This window comes from Branchiostoma lanceolatum, chromosome 4, assembly GCF_035083965.1.
Source record: "Branchiostoma lanceolatum isolate klBraLanc5 chromosome 4, klBraLanc5.hap2, whole genome shotgun sequence".
Classification (NCBI taxonomy): Eukaryota; Metazoa; Chordata; class Leptocardii; order Amphioxiformes; family Branchiostomatidae; genus Branchiostoma; species Branchiostoma lanceolatum.
Window position 1 is genome coordinate 9254984 of NC_089725.1, and position 24148 is coordinate 9279131.

General features: G+C 44.2%; 2 protein-coding genes and 2 pseudogenes across 3 annotated transcripts; all 4 read left to right on the plus strand.

Annotated features, from left to right (window-relative positions):
- The first annotated feature begins 16 nt into the window (after nucleotides 1-16).
- Nucleotides 17-10009, plus strand: LOC136432461 (ankyrin-1-like). The gene is made up of 5 exons (XM_066423768.1): nucleotides 17-260; nucleotides 5292-5406; nucleotides 6307-6453; nucleotides 7777-8526; nucleotides 8811-10009. The coding sequence occupies exons 2-5, from the start codon at nucleotides 5348-5350 to the stop codon at nucleotides 9670-9672; spliced, it is 1818 nt and encodes a 605-aa protein (XP_066279865.1). The 5' UTR covers nucleotides 17-260; nucleotides 5292-5347; the 3' UTR covers nucleotides 9673-10009.
- Nucleotides 10010-11759: 1750 nt separating this feature from the next.
- Nucleotides 11760-16189, plus strand: LOC136432459 (uncharacterized). Of its 2 annotated transcripts, none has more exons than XM_066423766.1 (3): nucleotides 11760-12455; nucleotides 13341-13549; nucleotides 14159-16189. In XM_066423766.1, the coding sequence occupies exons 1-3, from the start codon at nucleotides 12188-12190 to the stop codon at nucleotides 15911-15913; spliced, it is 2232 nt and encodes a 743-aa protein (XP_066279863.1). In that variant the 5' UTR covers nucleotides 11760-12187; the 3' UTR covers nucleotides 15914-16189. The 2 variants fall into 2 exon arrangements, with proteins under 2 accessions (XP_066279863.1, XP_066279864.1); XM_066423767.1 differs by lacking the exon at nucleotides 11760-12455 and adding an exon at nucleotides 12535-13017.
- Nucleotides 16190-17313: 1124 nt separating this feature from the next.
- LOC136432462 (serum paraoxonase/arylesterase 1 pseudogene) lies at nucleotides 17314-19221 on the plus strand (annotated as a pseudogene).
- A 3086-nt stretch (nucleotides 19222-22307) lies between these two features.
- On the plus strand, nucleotides 22308-23501 carry LOC136432463 (serum paraoxonase/arylesterase 1 pseudogene; annotated as a pseudogene).
- The last annotated feature ends 647 nt before the right edge of the window (nucleotides 23502-24148 follow it).

The following is a 24148-nucleotide window of genomic DNA, read 5'->3' on the forward strand; positions in this document are numbered from 1 at the left end:
GGGAGGTCAAAGGTCGCGTTAAAAGGTGTCGGCGATAGATGGAAATTTGTTTTTCATAGATCAAAGAATATTAGGGCAGAAATATAGGGCTCGGTCTGTTTTTTGATGTAATAGTGCAACGGAGGGAAATACTGAGCCTTTGGAGTCCAAACAGACTGAAATCGCGGTTGGTTCAGGTGGTGGCGGCTAATGGCAAGAGATATACGCCACCGTCTTGAGGATGATAAATGAAGGATGAAGAGGAGCTGACAGACAGCAGGGTAAGTCTGTGTCCAAGGAAGGTGTGTGTGTGTGTGTGTGTGGTACGGATATGGAAATCGGTGGTCAAAAAAGGGGCGTAGAAAGTGACAAGTACGACTATGTTTCATTGCTTCATAATTTCCATTTCATTCATTTGTCACCTCAGACCATCTAGGCCTGATGAATGTAACGTTGTGTGTGTCTGTGTGTGTGAGCGTTCGTGTGAGCGTTTAATTGTGTATTTATGTGTGTGCGCACATTTGTGTGTTTGTGCACGCGCGTATGTGTGGGTATATGTTGTGTGTGTGGGTGTGTATGTGTGTGTTCGTGCGCGCATTTGTGTGCTTGTGTGTATGTGCGTTTGTGTTGTGACTGTGTGTGTGTGTACATGTGTGTGTGTATGTTTTATGTGTGTTACGTATGCGTGTGTGTATGTGTGTGTGTTGATTTGTGTTTGCGCGTTCATTCGTGTGTGTAGTGCATGCCATGTATGTGCGCCAGGGTGCGTGCACGTATATGCCTCTGTGTGTGCGCGCGCGTGTGTGTGTGCGCGCGTGTGTGTACGTGTGTGTGCACTCTTTAATTTATTGCCTTCGTCTTAGGCAGAAGGTTATATTTTTGGTTGGGATTTGTGGAGTGATGGTGTTGGTGATGTAACTCTTGATGCCATGAACGGATGTTGATCATTTTTTGTAGGTAAGTTACTGTGGGTCAAGTTCGAAGATGGGCCTTCTGGCGGGTTTCTTCGGTGCTGCAGTGGACCTTTTGTGTTTGTTGGTTTGCTTGTTGGCGGTATAACTCGATAGACATTGGATGGATCGTGATAAAATTTAGGTTGGTGGGGATCGGGAAAATGAAGGTCAAGTTCAATAATGAGCCTCCTAGCGGCTACCTATGGTACTGCAGCGGGACTTCAAAGTTTTTGGGTTCAAGTTCTGGATGTGGTATGGTCATGATTTTTGAGTGGTGGATAGCTTTTGGGGCAGGAAGGAAGTTGTGTAAGTTTGGCCCCCTAGTGGCTTGTATGGAACTACAGGGGGCATTTTTGTCTAAAACTTTGGAAGACCTGGACAACTCAAGCAGCATTTGGTTGATTTTCATTGTTTTGGGTAGGTAGGAACCTTTGGTGATGATGACCATAATGTGATGCATCTTATGCAAATCAGGGACTTTACACAATTAATGAGGAAAAGTTGAAATTCCCTTTCAATGTTTCATATTTTGCGATGGCAACCTATATACGAGGACACCATATGGGCATTGTGACTCGAAATAGCTGGACGCAGATGTGCCCACTAATGGAAGGGGATCGTTTTACCTTGACGTTGGATTAGAACGCACCTAAGATGTCTAAACTACACACAAACAGATTCTGTGAGTAGATTTCCCTGAGAGAGCACAGAAAATAATAACGAAATCAAAACGTTGTTTACACTTGGACTCTTTTGTTGTTATTTTCTCTGTGCCCTCAGAGCCCTTAACAAATTTCATTGATTAAAAAAATGAACCTTTTTTACACTTTGTATGCTTTGTTGTCTGTTCAGGCATACTAAGTCTATACTTTTAATTTTCATTTTGTATGATATTCCAATTATGAAGTCAACGGCTACATCGCGATCGCCGTCAAGCGGAATGGGTGGCCTTCAAATGAAGTCAATGTCGGGAAAACGTCATCGCCTTCCTTCTAAAGGTGTGGTTTGAGGTTAGGTCATGGAGTCTGTTAGAAGCTGATGGATATTAATGTCTGCCGGTGAGTGTCAGTCTCTGTCCTTGGTGCTGATTGATCAGTGTTCCATTCCGTCAGACACAACTTAAGATATCACCAGCTATATATGAATGATGTTTTTGGTGTTCATTTTTACGCGATAGGATTTAGCATGTGTCAGTTGCCATCAAATATAGGATTTGTGACGTTAGCTCAAAGACGGTATATCCTTTGCTAATTTCCGTTAACAGCCTCTGTCCACTCCCACGTATGTCCTTGTCCCTGTTCTCTTGCTCTTATACACGCACAGCAAACAAAAATAGCACATCAATCAATGAATGTACGCTCATGTAGTAGCTATAGCCTCCTTTGTAGGCCTTCTAGGAGCTGCAGGGTTTACTCCAAATGAGAGAATAAACACAGCTGCTCCTACATGTAGCTATAGAAAGCCTGCAAGGGAGGCTAATTAACAGAGGCTGTGACCAGACAATACTGCAATTTTCTCAGTTAATGGCTTAGAATATGCAACACAAAAAAGGTTCGTTAATAGTTACACAAGCCACAGGTTTTTTAACAAACAACTATATATGGTACCTAGACTGAGACCTTAAGGCATTTGAACGAATGAGTATAGAAATGGCATCCTTTAGATATTCAAGCCCATTTGTGGCTTATGTGCAGTTCTTGCGCATTCCCCTATTATACACAGTCCCTGGGACCCAGATCCCTGAGGGCAGCAGTTTCTGACGTCAGCAGAATTCCAATCGAGTTTCTCTTGTTAATTGTCCCGGCCATCTGGAAGGGAAGCCGAGGTCGAGAGCTCTCCACAGAACAGTGGAGCGTCCGGAGTTATTACCGCTTCCTGACATATCCAGGAGACGACTGACGATAGAAAGTACGTCAGCCGTCGCTATGGAATTGCAAGTCAGCTGGGGCCCATACCCGTCTGAAACAGGAAAATATTAAACACAACAGATCTTTGTATATTTCTCATTTTTATTTCATTTACCAATCCACATCGACGCAGTGATTAAAATGCAACCACGTCTCTACATCGTCCACTAAGCTCTATTTCCTCTCTCCCTCAGCTAGTAACAGCCATACGTCAAACCTTCGCCAATACACCGATGCTACGTGCTACTCCTCTTCCCTGAGTTTTACGTTATGCAAACGGGCAATGACCTTAGAAAGATTGTCCAAATTTACATAAACTAGAATCGATCAGCAAAGTCTTTTTATCCACAACTACGATGGGTTACCACACCACAGAGTGATGTGGTTCTCTGAACGCAATTTCATCAAATTCGTCTCCAAGGAAAATCGTGAGTCATTGTCACAGGCACGGATTTCTTGAAGTGGGATTCTGGTCATGTATGGCGGAGACAGATGTATCGCTCACTTCACACTTGTGGTGGTTAGTCTAATCTGCATCTCTGGCGTGGTGAATATAGTGAGTAATTAAATGTGGTGAGTACGTCAGGGGAAACCTGCTGTTGTATCGTGAGAGATATGTCAGGTAGAGATTGTGATCTGGCGGAATCGGCGATTCTACCAGTAGAGATTTCATGCGATCCGAGACTTTATTGACAGAGATCACATTCAAGATCTATGTTAGTACAATTGGCGATTCTACCAATAGAGATCGCGATTCAAGCCATGTTTGACACTCACTTGAGATATTGCAATCAGGATCTCTGCCGGTACATTCGGCCATTCTACCAGTAGAGATTGCGATCTGAACCTCTGTTGACAGAGATCGCTATCAGGATCTATGCCATTACACTCTACCGGTACAATCAGCGATTCCTACCAGTAGAGATCGCAATTGGAACCTTTGTTGACAGAGATCAGTGGGATCGTGATCAGTGATCAGGGATAGAGGGAGCAAAAGATTGATAGAGGGAGCAAAAGATTGATAGAGGGAGAAGCAGATTGATAGAGGGGGTAGCAGATAGAGGGACTAGCAGACTGCCAGAGAGAGTAGCAGATGAATAGAGGGAGCAACAGATGGATAGAGAGATTAGTAGATGGATAGAGGGACTAGCAGATTGGTAGAGGGAGTAGCAGATTGGTAGAGGGAGTAGCAGATGGATAGAGGGAGCAGCAGATGGATAGAGGGAGTAGCAGATGGATAGAGGGAGTAGCAGATGGATAGAGGGAGTAGCAGATGGATAGAGGGAGCAGCAGATGGATAGAGGGAGGAGAAGATAGGTATCTAGGGAGTAGCTAGCAGTGTCCCATTGTGCACATGGCCTGATTCTCCAGGAGGCCACACACCTGGCAGCAGAACGCTGACTGCACCTCCCCGTGATGCCCCCTAGGCATTCTTGAAGCCCGCAGGATAAAGTAAAGGAAAGAATTGTTTTAGGGGAGCTGCCAAAAGGACTAAATCAAGCCCCTACATTGATCCAGGGGCTTGTGTTATAAGTAATAACTTTATACTTTAGCTTGACTATACCGTAGCTCCCATAGCCAGGCCCAATCAATCATAACATACAATATTTCAAGGAGGATTTAGTCCAGCCTCGTTAGTTTTTTTCCGCTTCGGAAGGGCTCTACTCTGACCTTCCGAAGTGGAAGAAAACTAAGTCTCCAGCCTAAATTAATGAAAGAAACATGCTTGTACCACATGTCCCATTGGAATATTGCCGCCAAATACATTTGCAATGAGCTTTTTAATTGGAGGATGCCTAAATATTCATATTTCTGAGAGAATAGATTTTTTGCAAGTCTTGTAAATCAAGAATGTTATGATTAGATTTCAGGAGAAAAATATTTAATACATGTATATTCTATAGGCATATTGGTAAGAACATGTCAGTATGATATACGTCAGTAGTATAGCACTGTTGTATTCTGTTAATAATCTGAAAGATAAATCGTGTTATGTGGTAACCACATACATATAACTCAATTTATTAAAGGAATACACATTGTGGTATGTGGTGTGGTATAAACTCCATATTCCTGTAATATTAAAGGGAAGAACTTATACATATAATTTTACTTTGATGTTGCCTAATTGCACACATATCCACTGTGCACTGGCAGCGTAGTATAGTATAGATTTGATTATGGAAGGTAAATAAGGTGATTTAATTGTATGGATGACATTTGAAAATTTATGCGAGAGAACGAAAAGAAAAATTCTGCTAAAGTTTCAACATTGTAGGAATACAAAGCACAGTTGTGAGTTCCAAAGAGGTGGGTTTTTTTCAGAACAGCTGAAAACTAATGAGTGCATTGATGTCATCCATAGAATTGAATAAGTGTGGCCTAACCCTGTTAAATGCCTCTGCAAGAAGTGCCACCGGCTCTATACACAGCTGCCTTTCATCCTGCACAGATCATCAACAGCGCCGGGAGTGACGTCAGGAAACGCACCGCCAGCTGAGCCGCACCATGGGGAGCGGACTGAGCACGGATTCCGACTACAGCGATCTGGAGACCACGATTAACGGGTGAGTGCTTCACGGGCTAGCTTTCTTTCCAGGCTTTCTGGCTAAAGCTCAGGTGTTTATTTTCCGGGGAGCGCTGATTCGCCATTTTTATCATATTTCATCTTTTGCTGGAGAGGAACCTGGCCCCGATATGTTGAAAATCGCAAACAAATTACAATTTCTCCAGCAAAAGAACCCGCATGGCCCCGATATGTTCAAAATTGTGAATCAACGCTCTCCCAAAAATAAAGGTCGCCACCGGCCAAAAACCTGCAGAAGAGGCTACCACAGGCGGCAACAATTAACATCACAGTAACCCACGTGTCAGCGACGGTTGTGCTGTTAATATCATAATACTATACGACGGGTTATCTGAGAACATTGGCAGCAGTTTGCCACTACTGTAAAGTCTTTCTCAGTGGCTGAAGTGTCATATTTTCTCATCCCAAAGACGTGTTAGTCTCAATACATTTTGAACGTAGATGAATTATATACTTGTATGTGGTGTTGTTGTTCTTTATAAAACAAAGTACATATTGTAATTTACCATGACTGTCATAGTTTAATGCATTGTCCTACGCAGAGCCAAAACCATGTCTATGACGCCATATTCTTGAACTTTGCATTCAAAATTGTAATCTTCAAATAGGCCAGTGGAGAGCTTGGATATTTTGGTGCATGGATATTTTGGAGCATGTCTATGCTACACTAGATACAATGCCATCTGTATCTTCCAATTGTTACTGTAGTTATATGTATCATTCAATCTTGTAGCACTGTAGCACACTATTTCTGCACTTTTGTCTTGTCAATAAAGATTTCAGTCACCTGAAATGTTAGATAAGCTTGACCTCATGATCAACAACTGGATAAAGTTGCTAGTTGCTCTTTAACAGTTTCCAACGCTATCACCCCTTGCAGTGTTAATAACCCACTGCACGTCGCATGCACGCTGAACGACATCAAACAACTGGCATGGGTGCTGGAGGTGGAAGCCTACAACCTCAGCGAGTGCGACAGCAATGGCGAGACACCGCTCTACATAGCATGCAAGAAAAGCCACCATAGGTATAAGGTCACTTTGCTCTGTCCATGTACGCTGTATGATGTCATCCACACGCATTGTTAACACCACATGAACTACATGTACTTTAAATATCCATGTATAATGTGTAAATTACGTTTGGGGCCGCATCTGTTAGCAGCGCCATCTTGCTGCAGTACGTAACAGAAACAGTCACCTGTACCCTGAGCAAGATGACAGATGGTCACCAAAACGTTGGTCTTTGATAAAATACTTGGTTGTGTACGTTATCCATCCACAAGTAGATGTGATGAACTTAGGTCTCATCTAGAGATTTGTATTGCGAAGAGCTAAGATACTAATGCCATTGTGTAATGGTCAGAAATGCATGATCATGGTGTGTCTGACAAACTGCATGCCGGTATGCATACTTTCAGTTACCATTTGGTAACGTTTTGTTACTCTCCAAGCAGAGGAGGGGTTCCGGCAGGTTTTTGACGTGTTTTTAGGCGTTTTTGTCGGGCTCTCTACTTTGTCATTTTTTTTGTATAGCCAACCCATACAAAATTGGCTGTACAAAAAAAATGACAAAGTAGAAAGCCCGACAAAAACGCATAAAAACACGTCAAAAACCTGCCGGAACCCCTCCTCTGCTTGGAGAGTAACGTTTTGTTTCATCAGATACTTGTAGTTGTAACAGTTGTTTACTCATTTGTCTGATGATAAGATGTTGGCTATTGGCTGTATAACTGGCACCTGAAATCTAGGCATACTTTTTCAGTTGGCGAGCTGGTATAAACCAATGCTTACATGAACGTTTTACGCCTGGTTCTGGGTTTAGTACTCTTTAATGTTGTATTCTTAATAGGAGAGGCGAAAACAAGTACCAAGAATGAGCCAGGTCCTTACATCTGCTTGGAGAGTAAGGATCAAAACCTGGTCAGGCAGGGTTTTGTTGCGAAATGGTTATCTCACTGGATTGGCGCCAAATTACACCAACTTGCGAAAGGCATTTTCAAACAACGCAAATGGCGCGAATGGGCACAATCACTGCAAATCTATTTTTGATTTTAATCATTGTACATTGATTTTTGATTCAGCGGCAACTGCAATTTAAAAAAACATGCCTTCAATCTGATTTGGAGCCAAGACTGAGAATGTGACATTCTGGGTGCGGCTATTTTGTTTGTAGAGGCCACATATTTTACCTGAAAATTTGCAAAATAGGTGCAATTTCATAGCACATGTTTGCGCAGTCTGGTGAGATACCTGCTTAACTGAATGTTGCTAGGCGTTCATATCATGATGATCCAGAAAGTCTACCCTTTACTATATATATATATATACAACCGTCTCATTCCATACAGGTGTGTAGAACTTCTGCTGCAGCACAAGACCAGCATCGCTTGCAGCAGGCGAGTCTCCCGCAACAACAGCAAGCTGGAGCTGCACAAAGCCGTGGAGAACAACGACCTGGTCTGCCTGGAACTACTGCTCAAGTACCGAGCCTTCGTCGACGCCATCAACATCAGCTGCGTCAAGGGTGTTGCCGGGAACCCTTACGTTCCCTGCGGTGGCGAGTTCGAGTTCTCCCGTACGTACTTATACGGGATGACGCCGCTACAGATGGCGTGTGCTCAAGGCAACTACGACTGCGCAAGGCTTTTGTTACGCTACGGCGCCGACGAAAATTCGAAAATTTCTCGAAAGTTTTGGAGCGGATCAAGCCCGTTTGGCGTGGTGCTTGACGCCTATCCGCCGTCTCCAATCCAGCTGGCCTGCGTGTACGGACACCATCAGATCGTGGCGCTACTGTTAGAGTATCAGGCTTGCCCAAACTTAGCCGAGCCGGAGGAGAAAATGCAGGACTACATGACCCTGATCCAGCGGAGAAAGTTCATCTGCATGACGCCACCTCTCCATCTGGCCTGCAAGTTTGGGCATCTGAAGTGCGCCCATCTCCTCATCGAGTACGGGGCCTTGATCAACTTGGGCAGCCCGAACCCCGAGCACTTCCCGGCGGGCTGCATGTGCACGTCCAGGCAAAACATCGAGACCCTGGAGAAAATCAGAAGCACAATGTCCGGGGGAGCGCCGGATGAACTGGAATTTCACAGGTAATTATAAGGGCTGAACGTGTGCATGTGTTGGGATGTCCCTGTATCTCAGTTGGTAGCAGCCTCACGGTTCAAATGCAGGGAAGGGTATACTGGTTGGAGCTGCATTCGTCTTTCAGAAGGGACGTAACTGAGGGTCCCATGATCAAGGAGGTGCGTAGGTGCTTAACTCATTTATGTCTATAAGATGTTATCTGTGATAGGTTGTTATCTTTGGCAGTCAACAGAAGATGTAGCATAAAAAAAGGAAAGATTTTCAATGTAGTCTCTTTGTCTCTACACAGGATGTGGATGCAGCGCCCCCTGGACGATCGACCATGCAAGACACCCCTGTTCTACGCATGTGAAAGTGGCAACATTGAATGCGCAAAGCTGTTACTGAGGCAAGGGGCTGTGGTGGACGTAGACTGTGTGGCCTGTACCCCTTTGTTCATAGCGTGCATGCGCGGACACATCAACTGCGTAAAGCTTTTAATCGCGCACGGCGCTAATGTTAACTTCATTGCACGCTACCACTGCTCCTGTGGGCCCTGCAACATCAGGAGGCCCAACAACACCCAGACGTTCTGCCACGGGCCACTGACTCTCGCCATGCACGCACAGAACATAGAGCTGGCCAAGGTGCTACTGGCGGCAGGCGCTCTGACCAACAACCCTGACGAGGACCGCTGGCCGCTAGAGGAGGCGTGCGCGTGGTGTTTCTCGGAAGGAGTGGAGTTACTGCTGAATGAAGGCGCCGCTCCTGACAGCTGCCGACCGTATGACGTCACCTCCACCCCCATGAGCGTCCTCTGCACGGCCGGGCTGCAGTACTGCAGCAGTAAGAAAGGTGCCAACGTCGACGACTTCAAAAGGTGCGTCCAGCTACTTCTGCACCACGCACTCCCGATCCGTGGGCCCAGTAGATCCACCCTGCGGTCGTGTCTGGAACTGCAGCTTCAGTGGCAACTGGAGAGCAACCGGGCTATGAAGAAAGACATCCTTGAACTGTGCCAGGCACCCACGTCTCTTCGAACACTGTGTCGGATGGTCATCCGTGGTTGTGTTGCCAAAAATTGTAAACTATCCGAGGGCATTCGTGCCCTTAATCTTCCTCGAGCCGTGGAAACCTTCCTCATGAACTCGCTACAAGAGAGAATTTACTAGGCGAGTACTTTTTCTTGTACCCTCCAAGCAGACGTTAGGCTCCAGCTTGTTTTTAACGTCTCTTTAGGCGTTTCCGTCCGTCGGGCTTCCTATCTTGTCAGGTTTTCTTTTTCCAAGCTGGCGGACAACGTTGTGCAATGTCAATCAGTTGTTGCATTATATAGTATTGTGTATGTAGAGAATCGGAGTCATTTTATTTATGAGTCCAAATAGAAACTTTTCTCCAGTGTCCACTTGCAAATATCCATTGTTCTATATTCTTACTCAGAGGTGTATTTGGAAGTTTTATCCTTATGATATTTTGTCTATTTTACGTGAATAAACGCAACAATTTGTAGATGGTAGAGTATTTATACATAAAGTAGTACTTTAAGTCGTTTAAAAAAACAAATACAGACGTCCAAAAAGTCCAGTACCCTACTGCTTTGCGTGGGACAGTGCTGGTAGATTTGTTGTCATTATAATGATCAAGTCGCGAATGCCAAGTCGGTATTGTATGTCATTGTGTATTTGTATGTCATTGTGTATTTGAGAGAAATTACATAAATTTGTAAGTATGTCGACATTGTACAGTTTATGTGCAGTAAAAAGTAGGACCAATGTTGTCCGAACAGATGTCTAACAAGTACACTAGTGTGTAAAGACCAGTGCAGTATTCTATCCACTCAACTACAAAGTATGTGCAGAATAGATACAACTACAACTACAACCAACAGATAATTCATTAATGTATGTACAGTCATTGAAATGTGCCGGGGGACATATTATGTAGATGGAGTATACATATATAATGCCACTATCTCGGTACATATATTTCACCTCCTATCATTTGCAGAGAGCGATGAAAACCAGTGTAAATTCTTAAGTTATTTTTTCTCACAACCTTCCAAACATGTGATGTCTTGCCACAGCTACATGTATATCCAGTGACAAAAAAGTGTAGTAGCCTCAGACATTTCGTATGTGCACGGTCTGTGTTCATATCCAATTGCGTAAAAGGTGCTTATTTTAATACAGAGTATAACAGTATTTTTGTCGTTGAATTTCTTTTTGACGTCTGTTTTACAACTTGTCAAACTAAAACTATTCTATCATGAACTCGTTAAAGGTCGAGGTCAAAGTTCTGTTGTTCTTGACAAAATGGCGGGAATAATTCTGCCACAATCTTTTGTTATATGAGGAGCCTCGCTCTGGGTCTAAACAACATGGACAGGCTCTACTAGACCGGGCTGAGGTTTCCACTTTTGGGGGCGTGGCCTTTAACCAGTTCTCAGCCAATCAGCTTCATCCAATGAAAACATGAAGGCAATTCCCTGATTGGCTGACAGCTCACTTGCATAGGTTAAATCAAGGAGGTTTTAACCTCCTTGGTCATATCAATTGATCATCTTTTACACCCGAATATCATAGATTGTTCAAAATTAAAAAATCCTGGAGGCCAAAAGTGTAACAAATTTCTAATTTTTTTTCACAACCTGCCAACGCACCAAATATAAAACCAATCCAACCAACCATTCTTGAGTGATCTTGGTGACTAACAGACACACACACATACAGAGAGAGAAAGAGGCACACATACATGTACACATACACACACACACACACACACACAGACAAACGCTGCCGAAAACATATTTATTACCCTTCTTGACGAAAGTAATTAAAATAACTCGCTACGCGCCTCATCCAAAACGCATACTATCAGACCCTCATCCATGCGTCACTGGGACAGATGTTACCATGGTTTTACGTCACACATCTCCGGATCCAGACGACCGAACGTGGTCAGAATTCCATAGTTCAATGACGTATTTTGCAGACACGACATGAACCTTCAATGTCAGTCTTTCATTCGTCCGTCGCTTTTACGTTTGACCAATCGCTGACAACTGCAGTAATGACCAACCCTGCTGGGTAAGTGCCACAGGCATCATTTCCCCTTGATTGGTTACCAGGGATGAAACATGTAATTACATTATAGAGACTAAGGACGTTTTATATAGTAGAGACTTCTATTACTGTAAATGATTTGAAGTTCGCGTGGTTTTAATTTCACGATAGGGAGAAAATGGAGTGTTCGCGGTGGTTTTAAGTTCGCGGCGAGCACAAAACCATCGCGAACATTTCTTCATTTACAGTATGTTGCGCCGCGGGGTTTGGTGCGGCTAGAAGGACTTGAATGTTGATTAACGATTCGCCCCCAGTCTAGAGAGATTGTTGCTTGCTCGTAATGTATGCAGCCAATTCTGTGTGTTCAACCGTTGGAACAACAGTGTCTTTGTCGGCAGATTTTTACATTTTCTCTCTTATTTGTGTGCCCTGATTCATATGGACAAGTGACGTGCACCAGAGGTCAGTGCACAGATACTGTTGGTGGTCTCCACCGCCGCAGGGCTGTTGTAGGTATGATTCAAGCTCAGCGTAAAGCATGTACCTGATGATGACCTGCCTACCGTGTACTGTTGACAACTTGTATGTTACTTGAAATTCCTCCTGCGTTGTACCGTGATTAGCCATGACAAGAGCCACTAAGGGGAAGTCAACGAGAAGGAACCTCGCAGTGACTCAACAGAAGCAAACAGCAGGAGCTTCCAAAGATTTCGCCTCAAAAGGAAGAGAAACTGATCGCTCATCAGGGGAGGGAGAGCCATGTTCTGAACTGCCGCTGTTCCGCCAGTGGACGTGCTATGTCGTCTGTATGGTTACAATGTCGGTACGGGTGCACATCACCACCAAACACGACTGGATTCTGCACCCGGATGAGATATTCCAGTCTATTGAAGGTTTGTGCAGATTGTGCGTCTTCTTTTCTTGTGTGTGCTAGCATTGTAGCATCAAGATCACGAGAAAGACATCACATGACACCCGCGTTTGTGATGACTCTTAGCCTGGCTACCACTGACGGGATCCTACGGAGGGTGATAGCCAGGCTAGAACAAACTTGCTATCTTTTAATCTGTCCTAAGCCTAGGATATGCCGGATCCATTGCTTTTGAGCATTCTGAAAGATCATGATGCTCACGTCCTCAGTGACACATACTGATTCAACTATGGTGTTTGTTATGAATAATAGATGTGACCTGATGTCAATGACGTACAGTGGGAACAATGGGAACAATTCGTGTGACAAGTTTATTGAATATTCGTGCGTAAATGACATGTTAGTCACGTTTCGTCACCTTTTATTACCAATAATGATGTCATACATCATAATCACCGATGACCTTAACTTACGTATCCACATAATATTGTAAGGCAAAATGATATTCCATAGTACTTAAGTGTTCGTCATTACTTTGACAGGAGGGTACATTTGACGCTATGGACGGGAACGAAATACAAGTGGTAATTTAGCATAAAAGTTAGACTTTGGGCTTCTACTATAATTACAATGACCTTTATTGTACTGTACATTCATGCCCAACCGAACTAAGTACAGTATTGATACAAAAGTAGTGGTAATAGATTAATGTATAACGATAGATAAATACACGATAACAATACATAACATAAATATATACATATATATCAACAGTAATCAAATATATGGACTATTGATACTAGTACTATGTAAATCTAAAACATAGGATCTTAAACTATCGTTATTCCAATATGTCGGTTCGGCTTTACATAATGAAATGTGACCTGAAGTGTTGTTCTCTTTTCAGTTGCGTTTTCTGAAGTGTACGGCTACGGGTTCCGCTCGTACGAGTTCGGGCCGGTGCCGAGAGTTAACGACACCACCTCGGCAGGGTTCGCGGTAGAGGCGGAGCGATCTGCCGGGATGTACGCGATGCGGTCCTTCATGTACCCTAGGTTCTTAGCGATGATAATGATGGTGGCTGAGCAAGGAGGGTTGCAAATAGGCCCAATCCAGGTAAAGTTACCGGTCCTTTATGTGACACATTATGACTATCGGTATCTATTATTGTGTTTTTTGCAATCGCTATAAACAAATGACAGCTCAAAAAGAATCGAAATATTTTCTTTGTATCTTTGTAACGCAAGTAGTACTAGTAACGCACTTCTGAGGCTGTGGTGATCTTGAAAATAATCTCAATCGCTCATACAAATCCGAACAACAAATTGAGATTCAGTCTCGAGAATATATGTGCCGTTACCTTTGTGCCAAATTTCAACTCATTCGATGGAAACATGAGTCTGTTACAAACCCACTTGCATTACTTTTTAACCCCCCCTCGCACTACGATGCTACTATCGTGCAACGCTGAATAAGAGCTTTTTACTTCACTCCCTTTGTCATTGATCCCCTCCCTTAATCTCCAAGCAGATCTAACGGTAAGACTGTATCCAACTGGCAAAAGGAGTTTTCATAGCCCCCCAAGGGTGGATACAGTCTTTGCCACCGTTAGATCTGCTTGGAGATTAATTGGCCTGTCTGTGTGCCTTTCTGTGTTTCTGCACTGCAGATTCTGAGGGGGTGAAGTCTTCCATCACTATAATTGCATGTTTCTTGTTCCTCCAGGCTGCAAGAATTGGGCACACCATCGTCTCCAGTCTACTCCCGTCCGCTACGTACCGTCTGACGTGGAAACTGTACGGATGCGATGACGTAGCAAACATGGCGGCAATTCTAGTCGCGCTGTCAGATCACCTGACCATTCTGGGCACACATACACTCATCAACAGCTTCTTGTCACCCTTCTTCTTTCTTGGTATCGCTGGCATCATCTCTCTTAAGAAGAGCACCTTGGAGCGGCATCTTGGAAGTACCAAAGTGCACAACGAGGAACCTGGATCAGTTTCCAACTTTCCGAAACTTGTGTGGGGAGTTGTTCTTGGCTTAGTTTGCTATATACGGGTAGATGCATGCCTCTTCTTGGGTGTCATCGTAATGTCGACCACACTACCCATACAAAGTAATCTAACAACACTATTAGGACAGTTCGCATGGTCATGTATGGGCATGTTAGTCGGGTTTACGTTAGGAGCACTTGACGACTACCTTTGCTATGGATATTGGTTTATTAGCCCAATTCAATGGGCGAAATTCAACATTTTCAATGATTACACCACACTGATCTTTGGAGAAGAGGATGCCATGTTCTACGTCCGCCATCTTTTGATAGACAGTCCTTTTCTCTCATTGGTCACGACGTGCACCGTCATGATGCTGACGTCACTTACGGTACTACCGGCATGTGCTAGAGGTTGGTCCACATTATCTGAACTCTTTTCTCGGGGTAAAAGTCATTTGCATGTTCAAGAAATACCAGGTCCAGACCATTGCAACAACGCCAAAACACAAACGGCAACATCTGTTCTTAGCGGCATGTCACTACGACTGTTGACCGCCTTGGCATTGTTATTCTCGTTTTACGTCGCCAAGGGACATAAAGAAGTGCGGTTTCTCCACAACTGGATCGTACTGTTCCTCGTGTTTTGTTCTGGCTGTCTTATGAATTCTTTAAAATCAGTACTTAGAAATAGGACAGCTAGAAGGTACGTTCTGTACTTTCTTGTGGGAGTTCTGGCCACGACGACATGTGCCACATTCCCTTCACTAGAAGATGGGTCTGTCAAGAGTTGGGCTTTTGGTAACCATGGTGATTCGGGAGAAGTCAACATGGCGCTGTCTTTCATCGGCCGGCAGCGAGACACCACGGGAGTGTTTCTGGACTACCCCGTGTACATGACAGGTGGATACTCCGTGCTACGCCGTGATGTGCCAATTATAGGAAAAGTTCAACACGAGTACAGGGAATGGAGTCAGAAAGAACGCATGAGATTGCCATCCACGCTCACGTTAACTGGTAGAGTAGAAGTGAGCGTTGCTTCGTTCAGCAAGGTCGCCTTCTTAGCATCCGAGAAAAACTGGCTCCTACTCATCCGTAGACTTATAGATCGTCCGGTCTACAACTACGCCATAGTACCAGAAGGCAAGACATTCCTTCGGACAGGCTTCAGTACGGTGAAGAGATTTGAAAGCGTCGTTGTCTTACGCCGGAACGATAGCGCCGAAGAAAACGCTGCCTTGCAGACACTACGGAGGAAAATCCCAATCGGACCGAACGCTTCGGTGTTGGAAGGCGAGGCGAGAACATTACTGACTCTCGGCAATATCGACATGGCAGTAGAAAGGCTACACGCTGCCTTAGACATGGAGCCCACAAGAACTAGTGCACAGCTATTACTACAGTCTGTATTTAAAGCGGAGAAGAGGAAACAACCAACAGAGTCCAGCAAGTTCAAAGATCAAACACCACGTGTAGCCGATTGAGGTAAACCAGAGGCAAATGGATGTTGTTTATTGATTATCAAAGACGCCCTGGCCATTGACGTTGGAGTGACGAGAAGAGATTTGAAATTGATACTTTCCAGTTTACCTCATGTTTTAAAAGGTATACGTTGGTTACGTAATTGGTTCGTTGGTTGGCGTGCTTGTGAACAACAAGCTTAGATAACTAACTTGAACGTCATGGGCAGGTTTTTGTATGATTTGTGCGATTGACTCTTGGGCTAAAGAATGAGCAATAAAATCATACGAAGATCCGAAGTTTGTGTCAAGATCTCTTTCGAATTGCGTGTTAGGACAAAGATTCCGTATAACACGAGCTTCGCGACCTCGGCACTTTATTCTGTGGTTATAGGAACTGACCATGCCTCATCACACCGTATACACCTCAGGGCGGGTCATAACCCCATATCATAATGCTAGACAGTGAACAAGACAGTGTGGCAAGCCGGGTTCTAACATCTGCTTGGGGACTAGCTAATTGGCCCTAGCTTGTATAACACAATTATGCTACCCATTAAACAGACAGCAGCTGTTTTAATGATTGTACCACACTACTTTCAGTACGGTGTCCGTCTGTAACTCAAGACCTGAAAATGCCGCTACGGTTCTCAAGGTCGCCATGTATAAGGAGAAATTCAAACTCTACAACTGGATAAAAATTCGGAGATTTATTTCCGGACGTTTCGAGTGACATCCATCACTCCTCTTCAGCGTCACTAGAGTGAACTAGCAGAATAATGATAATAAATCTCCGAATTTTTATCCAGTTGTAGAGTTTGAATTTCTCCTTATATATTGTTTACCTGGATGTCTAACCTTCACGTATCAAGGTCGCCATGTTTCATCGGGACCTCAATAGCTATTCTCCAAGCAGATGTGAAGGGAGACAGACGTTAAAAAAATCCCGGACACTCCTACCCTGCCCGACCGAAACCTCTGCTTGGAGAATTCTCAATAGCTACCGACATGCCAAAAACAAAGTCATCAAAACGATCATGACTTGAGTTATAGCTGCGAACACACAAACTCATGCAGAAACAGTACCCTTGTCGGAGGTCACTTACCTCCTTCACGGAGTAACAACCGAGGCGTCAATCAGACCTGCTTTACCGTGAGAATGTAAGTAATATAAGCTCTTCGACCAATGTGCTTTGTTTATTTATCAAAATATCAGTACCCCACCTTCAAGTTACGCATATATATGTGAATTCGTGTACACATGTCTCAAGAAGAGAGAAGTAGCGTGTAAACTTTAGATGTAGATAGAACATAGAATAGCTTTCTTCATTTTTTTTCTGTTATTACAATGCACAATTGTATTACTTATAATGCATTTAGCCCGGAAGGGCATGAACATGCAATAAACATGAATGAACATATATTTAGAACACCGTCAGTTAAGATCCTATTTCACTGGGCCGCGACTTCATTGGCGACTAAAATTAGATGAAACAGCCGAAACCATTTAACAGCATTACATTCTTATTTCTAGACCAAGGAACAGAGTCTAAAATGTCGATATTTCATCACAAAGTGTTTGAATTAGGTCAAGGGTCAAAAGGGTAGGGTGGGTCAGACTCTGTCTGTTGTTAGGTCATTCACCTCAGTATGCCAAATGTAGTGGTCTTTCCAGTTGATAGCTTGGTCCCTATACGGCGTGCAAAAGTGTAAGCTGTATAAAGGGATATTTCTGGATGGAAATAATTCTAAACGTTCTATTTCTGATTTTGAAAGTGTTATACAAATACTGTGATAACCATGATACATTTCGTCCAGAAACTCCGGTGCGAGAACTATATTTGCACACTAGAAAACCCACGCCCCTCCCCCTAGCAGCACCGGTTCAAAGTCTCAGTGTTTGAGAAATTATGGCTGGCAAACTAGTCCTCGCCCTTGTGGCTGTCCTGTCAGCAGTGGTTCTAAATCATGTGGCAAAGATCATCTCTGCAGCGGGGATGTTGAAGTATGTTTACAACCACGTGCCGGGCACCTGTCGGTTTGTTCCCGGCGTGGACCAGGGTTCTGAAGACATCGAGCTCACCTCGTCTGGGCTGGCGTTCATCTCGTCAGGGCTGCTGCCACCTGGGTTCATTCTCGATCCTGTGTACTTGACCTTTGAGCAGAGAATTCTCGCGTTTGACTTTAAGAAGCCCACTGAGGGAGCCAAGACAGTCAACATCGTGCCAGAGAGCGTCAAGGAAGACTTCATGCCGCACGGTCTTAGCGTTTACGAAGACGACTTGGGAGAAGTTCGGCTCTTTGTCGTGAACCATGGCAAAGGTCACAAAGACAGAGTCGAAATCTTCCGTTTTGACGCCGTCTCAAACAGCCTACATCACATCAAGTCTGTAAAACACCCGCTTTTGTACAGCCTTAATGACGTTGTCGCCACAGGACCGGAGAGTTTTTACGCCGGCAACGACAAATATACTACCGGTTTGTACAGCAGGATGGCAGAGACTTGGCTTCTACTCCCGTGGTCCAACGTGGTCTACTACAGTGGCGGAGAGGCAACAATCGTGGCCGACGGTCTTCTGTACGCTAACGGTGTCAACCTCTCTCCCGAGGGAAAGCTCGTGTATGTCGCAAACCCAACAGCCGGGAGAGTGAATGTCTACCACCGCCAAAACGACAACACTCTACGGTTCAGCCACGACATAACGGCACATACAGGTGTGGACAACATCTTCGTGGATCCTGCCACAGGGGATCTGTGGGTAGGAGCTCACCCTCAAGGAATTCATTTTTCCACACACATGGGGAATGCGTCGCACCCGTGCGGCTCTCAGGTACTGCGGATGGAGAACCCGGCGGGGGAGAACCCCAGAATCACCGAGATGTACTCTGACGACGGACGGTCCGGGTTATGGGGGTCAAGCGTGGGGTGTTACCACAACAAACAGCTACTGATCGGCACAGTTAACCACAGGCTCATGCACTGCACGGTGGACGTTCCACTGTAGGGTTTCATACCCATTTCCCGGAGCGGACTAAACCAGCATGTCACATAGCCTCCATAGCAGGCTCTCTGGGCCTTTATTATGCTTATAATACACTTTTAATTTTGCTGATGGCTTCTATTGTACTGGGCATGGGTCGTTTGTGCAGCCAGCCCGTAACCATTAGGCCCTAATCGTTACGTTGGCTACAAAATAACGACTCAAAACAAAAGAAGTCATCAGGAAAAGTGTATTACAAGCACCCTCAAAAGCAAATAGTACAGTAGAGACATTTCAAGTTTGGAGCAATATTGTAATGTTGTATTGAAAAAATAAAACATTAGAATACTTCGCATTAGTGTGTGTTTGTGTTTGTCTGTGTTTCCACAAATTTGTGGTCAGCAATGACCCAAGAACCTCTGGATAGATTGTGATGATATTCGGTATGTGGGTAGGTGCTGGCAAGACAAAGGTCAAGGCCAATGATGGGCTTCCGTGTGACCTAGGTACTGCAGCAGAACTTTCGGTTGTTGTATCTTTTTAATCTTTCCTGGGCGTGCTATGGTCTTTGATGTAAGGAACAAGTGGTGTAGGTTTGGGCCCCCTTGCAACTTGCTATGGAACTGCAGAGGTGTTTTGTTAGAATCTTTCAAGGAGGACAACTGAACAAAGGAACGGCGGATTTCCGTGATATTCGATATGCAGGTAGATTAGACAGAGATGTACACAACAATAAACAGCAAATTATGCAGATTAGGACTTAATTTGCATACTAGTATGAGGTGCTTAGTGAAAACAATTATCAGAGTCCAACAAATTCAAAGATTAAACACCGCATGCAGCCACTTGAAGTAGTAACGTTATACAGTAAACCAGAGCCAAATTAATGTTTTTCTATGCTATTATATACCCCAGAACCCCAGAATCACCGAGATGTACTCTGACGACGGACGGTCCGGGTTATGGGGGTCAAGCGTAGGGTGTTACCACAACAAACAGCTACTGATCGGCACAGTTAACCACAGGCTCATGTACTGTACGGTGGACGTGCCACTGTAGGGTTTCCTGGTGTAAATCACTGTGTCACAAATAGTTCAACTTTGGAGCAATATTGTAATGTTGTATTGAAAAGATTAAATATCAAAATACTTCGCATCAGGAATTTCTGCCCACTTGTGTGTTTGTGTTTGTCTGTGTTTCCACAAATTTGTGGTCAGTAATAACCCAAGAACCTCTGAATAGACCGGATGATATTCGGTATGTGGGGAGGTGTTGGAAAGACGAAGGTCAAGGCAAATGTCGGGCTTCCTTGTGTGTGACCTAGGTGCTGCAGCAGAACTTTCGGTTGTTGAATCTTTTGTATCTTATCCTGGGCGTGCTATGGTCTTTGATGTAAGGAACAAGTGGTGTAGCACGGGTTGGGCTCCCTAGCAGCTTGCTCTGGAACTGCAGAGGTGTTTTGTTAAAATCTTTCAAGGAGGATAGTTGAACAAAGGAACGGCGGATTTCCGTGATATTCGATATGCATGTAGCTTAGACAGAGATGTACACAACAAAAACGGCAAATTACGCAGTTTAGGACTTAATTTGCATACTAGTATGTCGTGCTTAGTGAAAACAATCAACAGAGTCCAACAAATTCAAAGATTAAACACAGCATGCAGCCACTTAAAGTAGTAGCTTTATACAGTAAACCAGAGCCAAAGGGATGTTTTTCTTTGCTATTTTTTTACTTTAGTAGGCCATGGCCACAAAATCTGGAGTCACAGAAGAGATTTGATACTTTCTCCTTTTTTCCATGAAGATTAATGTTTTTAAAAGTGTCGGTTGGTTAAATGATAAGTTTATCGATCAGCGGGTCTACGAACAGGAAAAATTAGATTTTTCACGGACAAATTTTTTGCGTGTGAGGAGCGAGTGTTAGGTTAAAGAATCAGCAATGACATCATACGGAGATAAGAACTTTTTTCAAGTAATCAAGATTGCAAGTAAGGACAACGTTCTCGACAGCGTTCTCTCTAATAACCAAGGCGCCCTTCAGACATACTTGTTACCAGCATATAACTAGTATACGCTCCAGGACCTAGGCGCTTTGTTTATTTATCACCATATCAGTACCCTAGGTTGTTTTGCCGTTTGAACACAGACACTACCATAAATGCCTCTGCGTTATTTGTTTCTTTAGGTATCATACCTTGGCATCTTTGACATCAAGTGGCCTAATCAGTACATTACATACCTCGATAAAAATTGTTTTTGATGTATGTGTGTATATGTTTGTGTCTGTTGGTTTCCGGATATTTGTGGTCAGCATAACTTTAGAAGCTCTGAATGGATTATGATGATATTTGGTATCTGAGTAGGTGTTGGGAAGACGAAGGTCAGGGTTGTTGAATGAATGAATGAATGAAAACTTTATTACCGTGTCTTGCGCCATTTTGCGCCCAGCCCATGCGGGCTGATAAGATACCGTATACGTTACATTAATTGCATAAACAAAAGGTCAGGAGTACAGAGATAAACATAAACGACTAAAAGCAGAATATGCACAATTGTTTTTGAACCCCGTCGGTGGGTGACCTTGGTACTTCTTCAGAACATTTAGATCTGTTTTTCGTATCTTTTGTCCTGGGCCTGCTATGGTCTTGCTTTTTGGTGGCAGACAGCTTTTGATGTAAGGGAGAAGTTGTGTAGATTTGACCCAAGCAGCTTGCTCTAGAACTGCAGGGGCGTTTTTGTTCAAAATTTCAAGGAGGATAACTGAAAATAGGAAGGGCGGATTTCCATGAGATTCCGACTACAAGTAGCTTAGACAGATGTGCAAGTAATGCAAATTGAGACTTAATTTGTATAAAAAAGACCATCAGTTAAAAAAGATTCTGAAAATTACAGCCTTATTTGCATAATCAGCGAGACCAGATGAAATTTAAGATCTACAAAGGCTCTAAATATTTCATGGAGGTATGAAGTCTCCGAACTCTTAACGTTACGTAGGATTCATCGGATGGAGTTAAGTCGTACAATGAAAGCTTTCTGCCACATCACCACAGATACAGCACCATCACAAGAACAGAGTCTAAAGTCTAAACTGTCGATATTTCAGCACAAATGTTTGAATTATGTCAAGGCCAGCCTCTCCTACTAGCCTTGATCCTTGCCCTAAATATTAATGAATAATAGATAAGTACCGTCATTCACCTTTGGTCATTCTCCATTAATATGCCATTCACCCTTGACCCCCGCAAGCGTTTTGCCAGCTGATAACTTAGCCCCTGTTCGTGCAAAACTATCAGCTGTATAAAGGAATAAGTACTAAATGGAAATAATTCTAAACGTCCTACTTCTGATTTTGAAAGTGTCATACAAATGCTATGATATCCATATGATACGTTTCGTCCTGAAACTCCGGTGCGAGAGCTATTTGCACAAGGAAAAAAGTCACGCCCCTCCCACTGGCCGTACAAAATAAAGTTCGAGAATGGCTGGCAAACTTGTCCTCGCCCTTGTGGCTGTCCTGTCAGCAGTGGTTTTGAATCATGTGGCAAAGATCATCTCTGCAGCGGGGATGTTGAAGCATGTTTACAACCACGTGCCGGGCACCTGTCGGTTTGTTCCCGGCGTGGACCAGGGTTCTGAAGACATCGAGCTCACCTCATCTGGGCTGGCGTTCATCTCGTCAGGGCTGGTGCCACCTGGGTTCATTCTCGATCCTGTGTACTTATCCTTTGAGCAGAGAATTCTCACGTTTGACTTTAAGAAGCCCACTGAGGGAGCCAAGACAGTCAACATCGTGCCAGAGAGCGTCAAGGAAGACTTCATGCCGCACGGTCTTAGCGTTTACGAAGACGACTCGGGAGAAGTTCGGCTCTTTGTGGTGAACAATGGGAAAGGTGACAGAGTCGAAATCTTCCGCTTTGACGCCGACTCAAAAAGCCTGCATCACGTCAAGTCTGTAAAACACCCGCTTTTGTACAGCCTTAACGACGTCGTCGCCACAGGACCAGAGAGTTTTTACGCCACCAACGACAAATATACTACCGGTTTGTACAGCAGGATGGCAGAGACTTGGCTTCTACTCCCGTGGTCCAACGTTGTCTACTGCAGTGGCGGAGAAGCAACCATCGTGGTCGACGGTCTTCTGTACGCTAACGGTATCAACCTCTCTCCCGAGGGCAAGCTCGTGTATGTCGCAAACCCAACCGCCGGTGGAGTGACTGTCTATCACCGCCAAAACGACAACACTCTACGGTTCAGCCACGACATAGCGGCACATACAGGTGTGGACAACGTCTTTGTGGATCCCACCACAGGGGATCTGTGGGTAGGAGCTCACCCTCAAGGAATTCATTTTTCCATACACATGGGGAACGCGTCGCACCCGTGCGGCTCTCAGGTGCTGCGGATAGAGAACCCGGCGGGGGAGAACCCCAGAATCACCGAGATGTACTCTGACGACGGACGGTCCGGGTTATGGGGGTCAAGCGTAGGGTGTTACCTCAACAAACAGCTACTGATCGGCACAGTTAACCACAGGCTCATGCACTGTACGGTGGACGTGCCACTGTAGGGTTTCATGCCCATTATCCCGGATCGGACTAAACCACTATGTCGCATAGCCTCCATAGCAGGCTCTCTGGGGCCTTTATTGTTATGATTGTGTGTAATCAAACTCATTTGTGTGCACCAATTCGTTTGTTTGTATGTATGTATAGATGTAGCAGACCTTACGAAAGTCGCTGTGCTTTTGTTGTGTCAATAGAGATTTTCTGTTTATTGGGCTTATACTACACTTTTTGCTGATGGCTTCTCTTGTACTGGGTCGTTTGTGCTGCCAGCCCGTAAACCATTAGGCCCTAATCGTTACGTTGGCTACAAAAAACGACCCAGTACAAAAGGAAGTCATCGGGAAAAGTTTATCACAAGCACCCTCAAAAGGCCCAAAGTACAGTAGAGACATTTCAAGTTTGATGCAATATTGTAATGTTGTATTGAAAAAATGAAATATTAGAATTTTTGCCCATTTGTGTGCTTGTGTGTTTCAGCTGTGTTTCCACAAATTTGTGGTCAGCAATGACCAAAGAACCTCTGAATAGATTGTGATGATATTCAGTATGTGGGTAGGTGCTGGCAAGACGAAGGTCAAGGCCAATGTTTGGCTTCCGTGTGTGTGACCTATGTACTGCAGCAGAACTTTCGGTTGTTGTATCTTTTGTATCTTATCCTGGGCGTGCTATGGTCTTTGATGTAAGGAACAAGTGGTGTAGCACGGGTTGGGCTC

Coding starts and splice junctions, on each gene's coding strand:
- LOC136432461 (XM_066423768.1), top strand. CDS start 5,348: ATGGGGAGCGGACTGAGCACGGATTCCGACTACAGCGATCTGGAGACC. Junction 5,407..6,306: donor CTGGAGACCACGATTAACGG/GTGAGTGCTTCA, acceptor CACCCCTTGCAG/TGTTAATAACCCACTGCACG. Junction 6,454..7,776: donor TGCAAGAAAAGCCACCATAG/GTATAAGGTCAC, acceptor CATTCCATACAG/GTGTGTAGAACTTCTGCTGC.
- LOC136432459 (XM_066423766.1), top strand. CDS start 12,188: ATGACAAGAGCCACTAAGGGGAAGTCAACGAGAAGGAACCTCGCAGTG. Junction 12,456..13,340: donor GATATTCCAGTCTATTGAAG/GTTTGTGCAGAT, acceptor TTCTCTTTTCAG/TTGCGTTTTCTGAAGTGTAC. Junction 13,550..14,158: donor TGCAAATAGGCCCAATCCAG/GTAAAGTTACCG, acceptor TTGTTCCTCCAG/GCTGCAAGAATTGGGCACAC.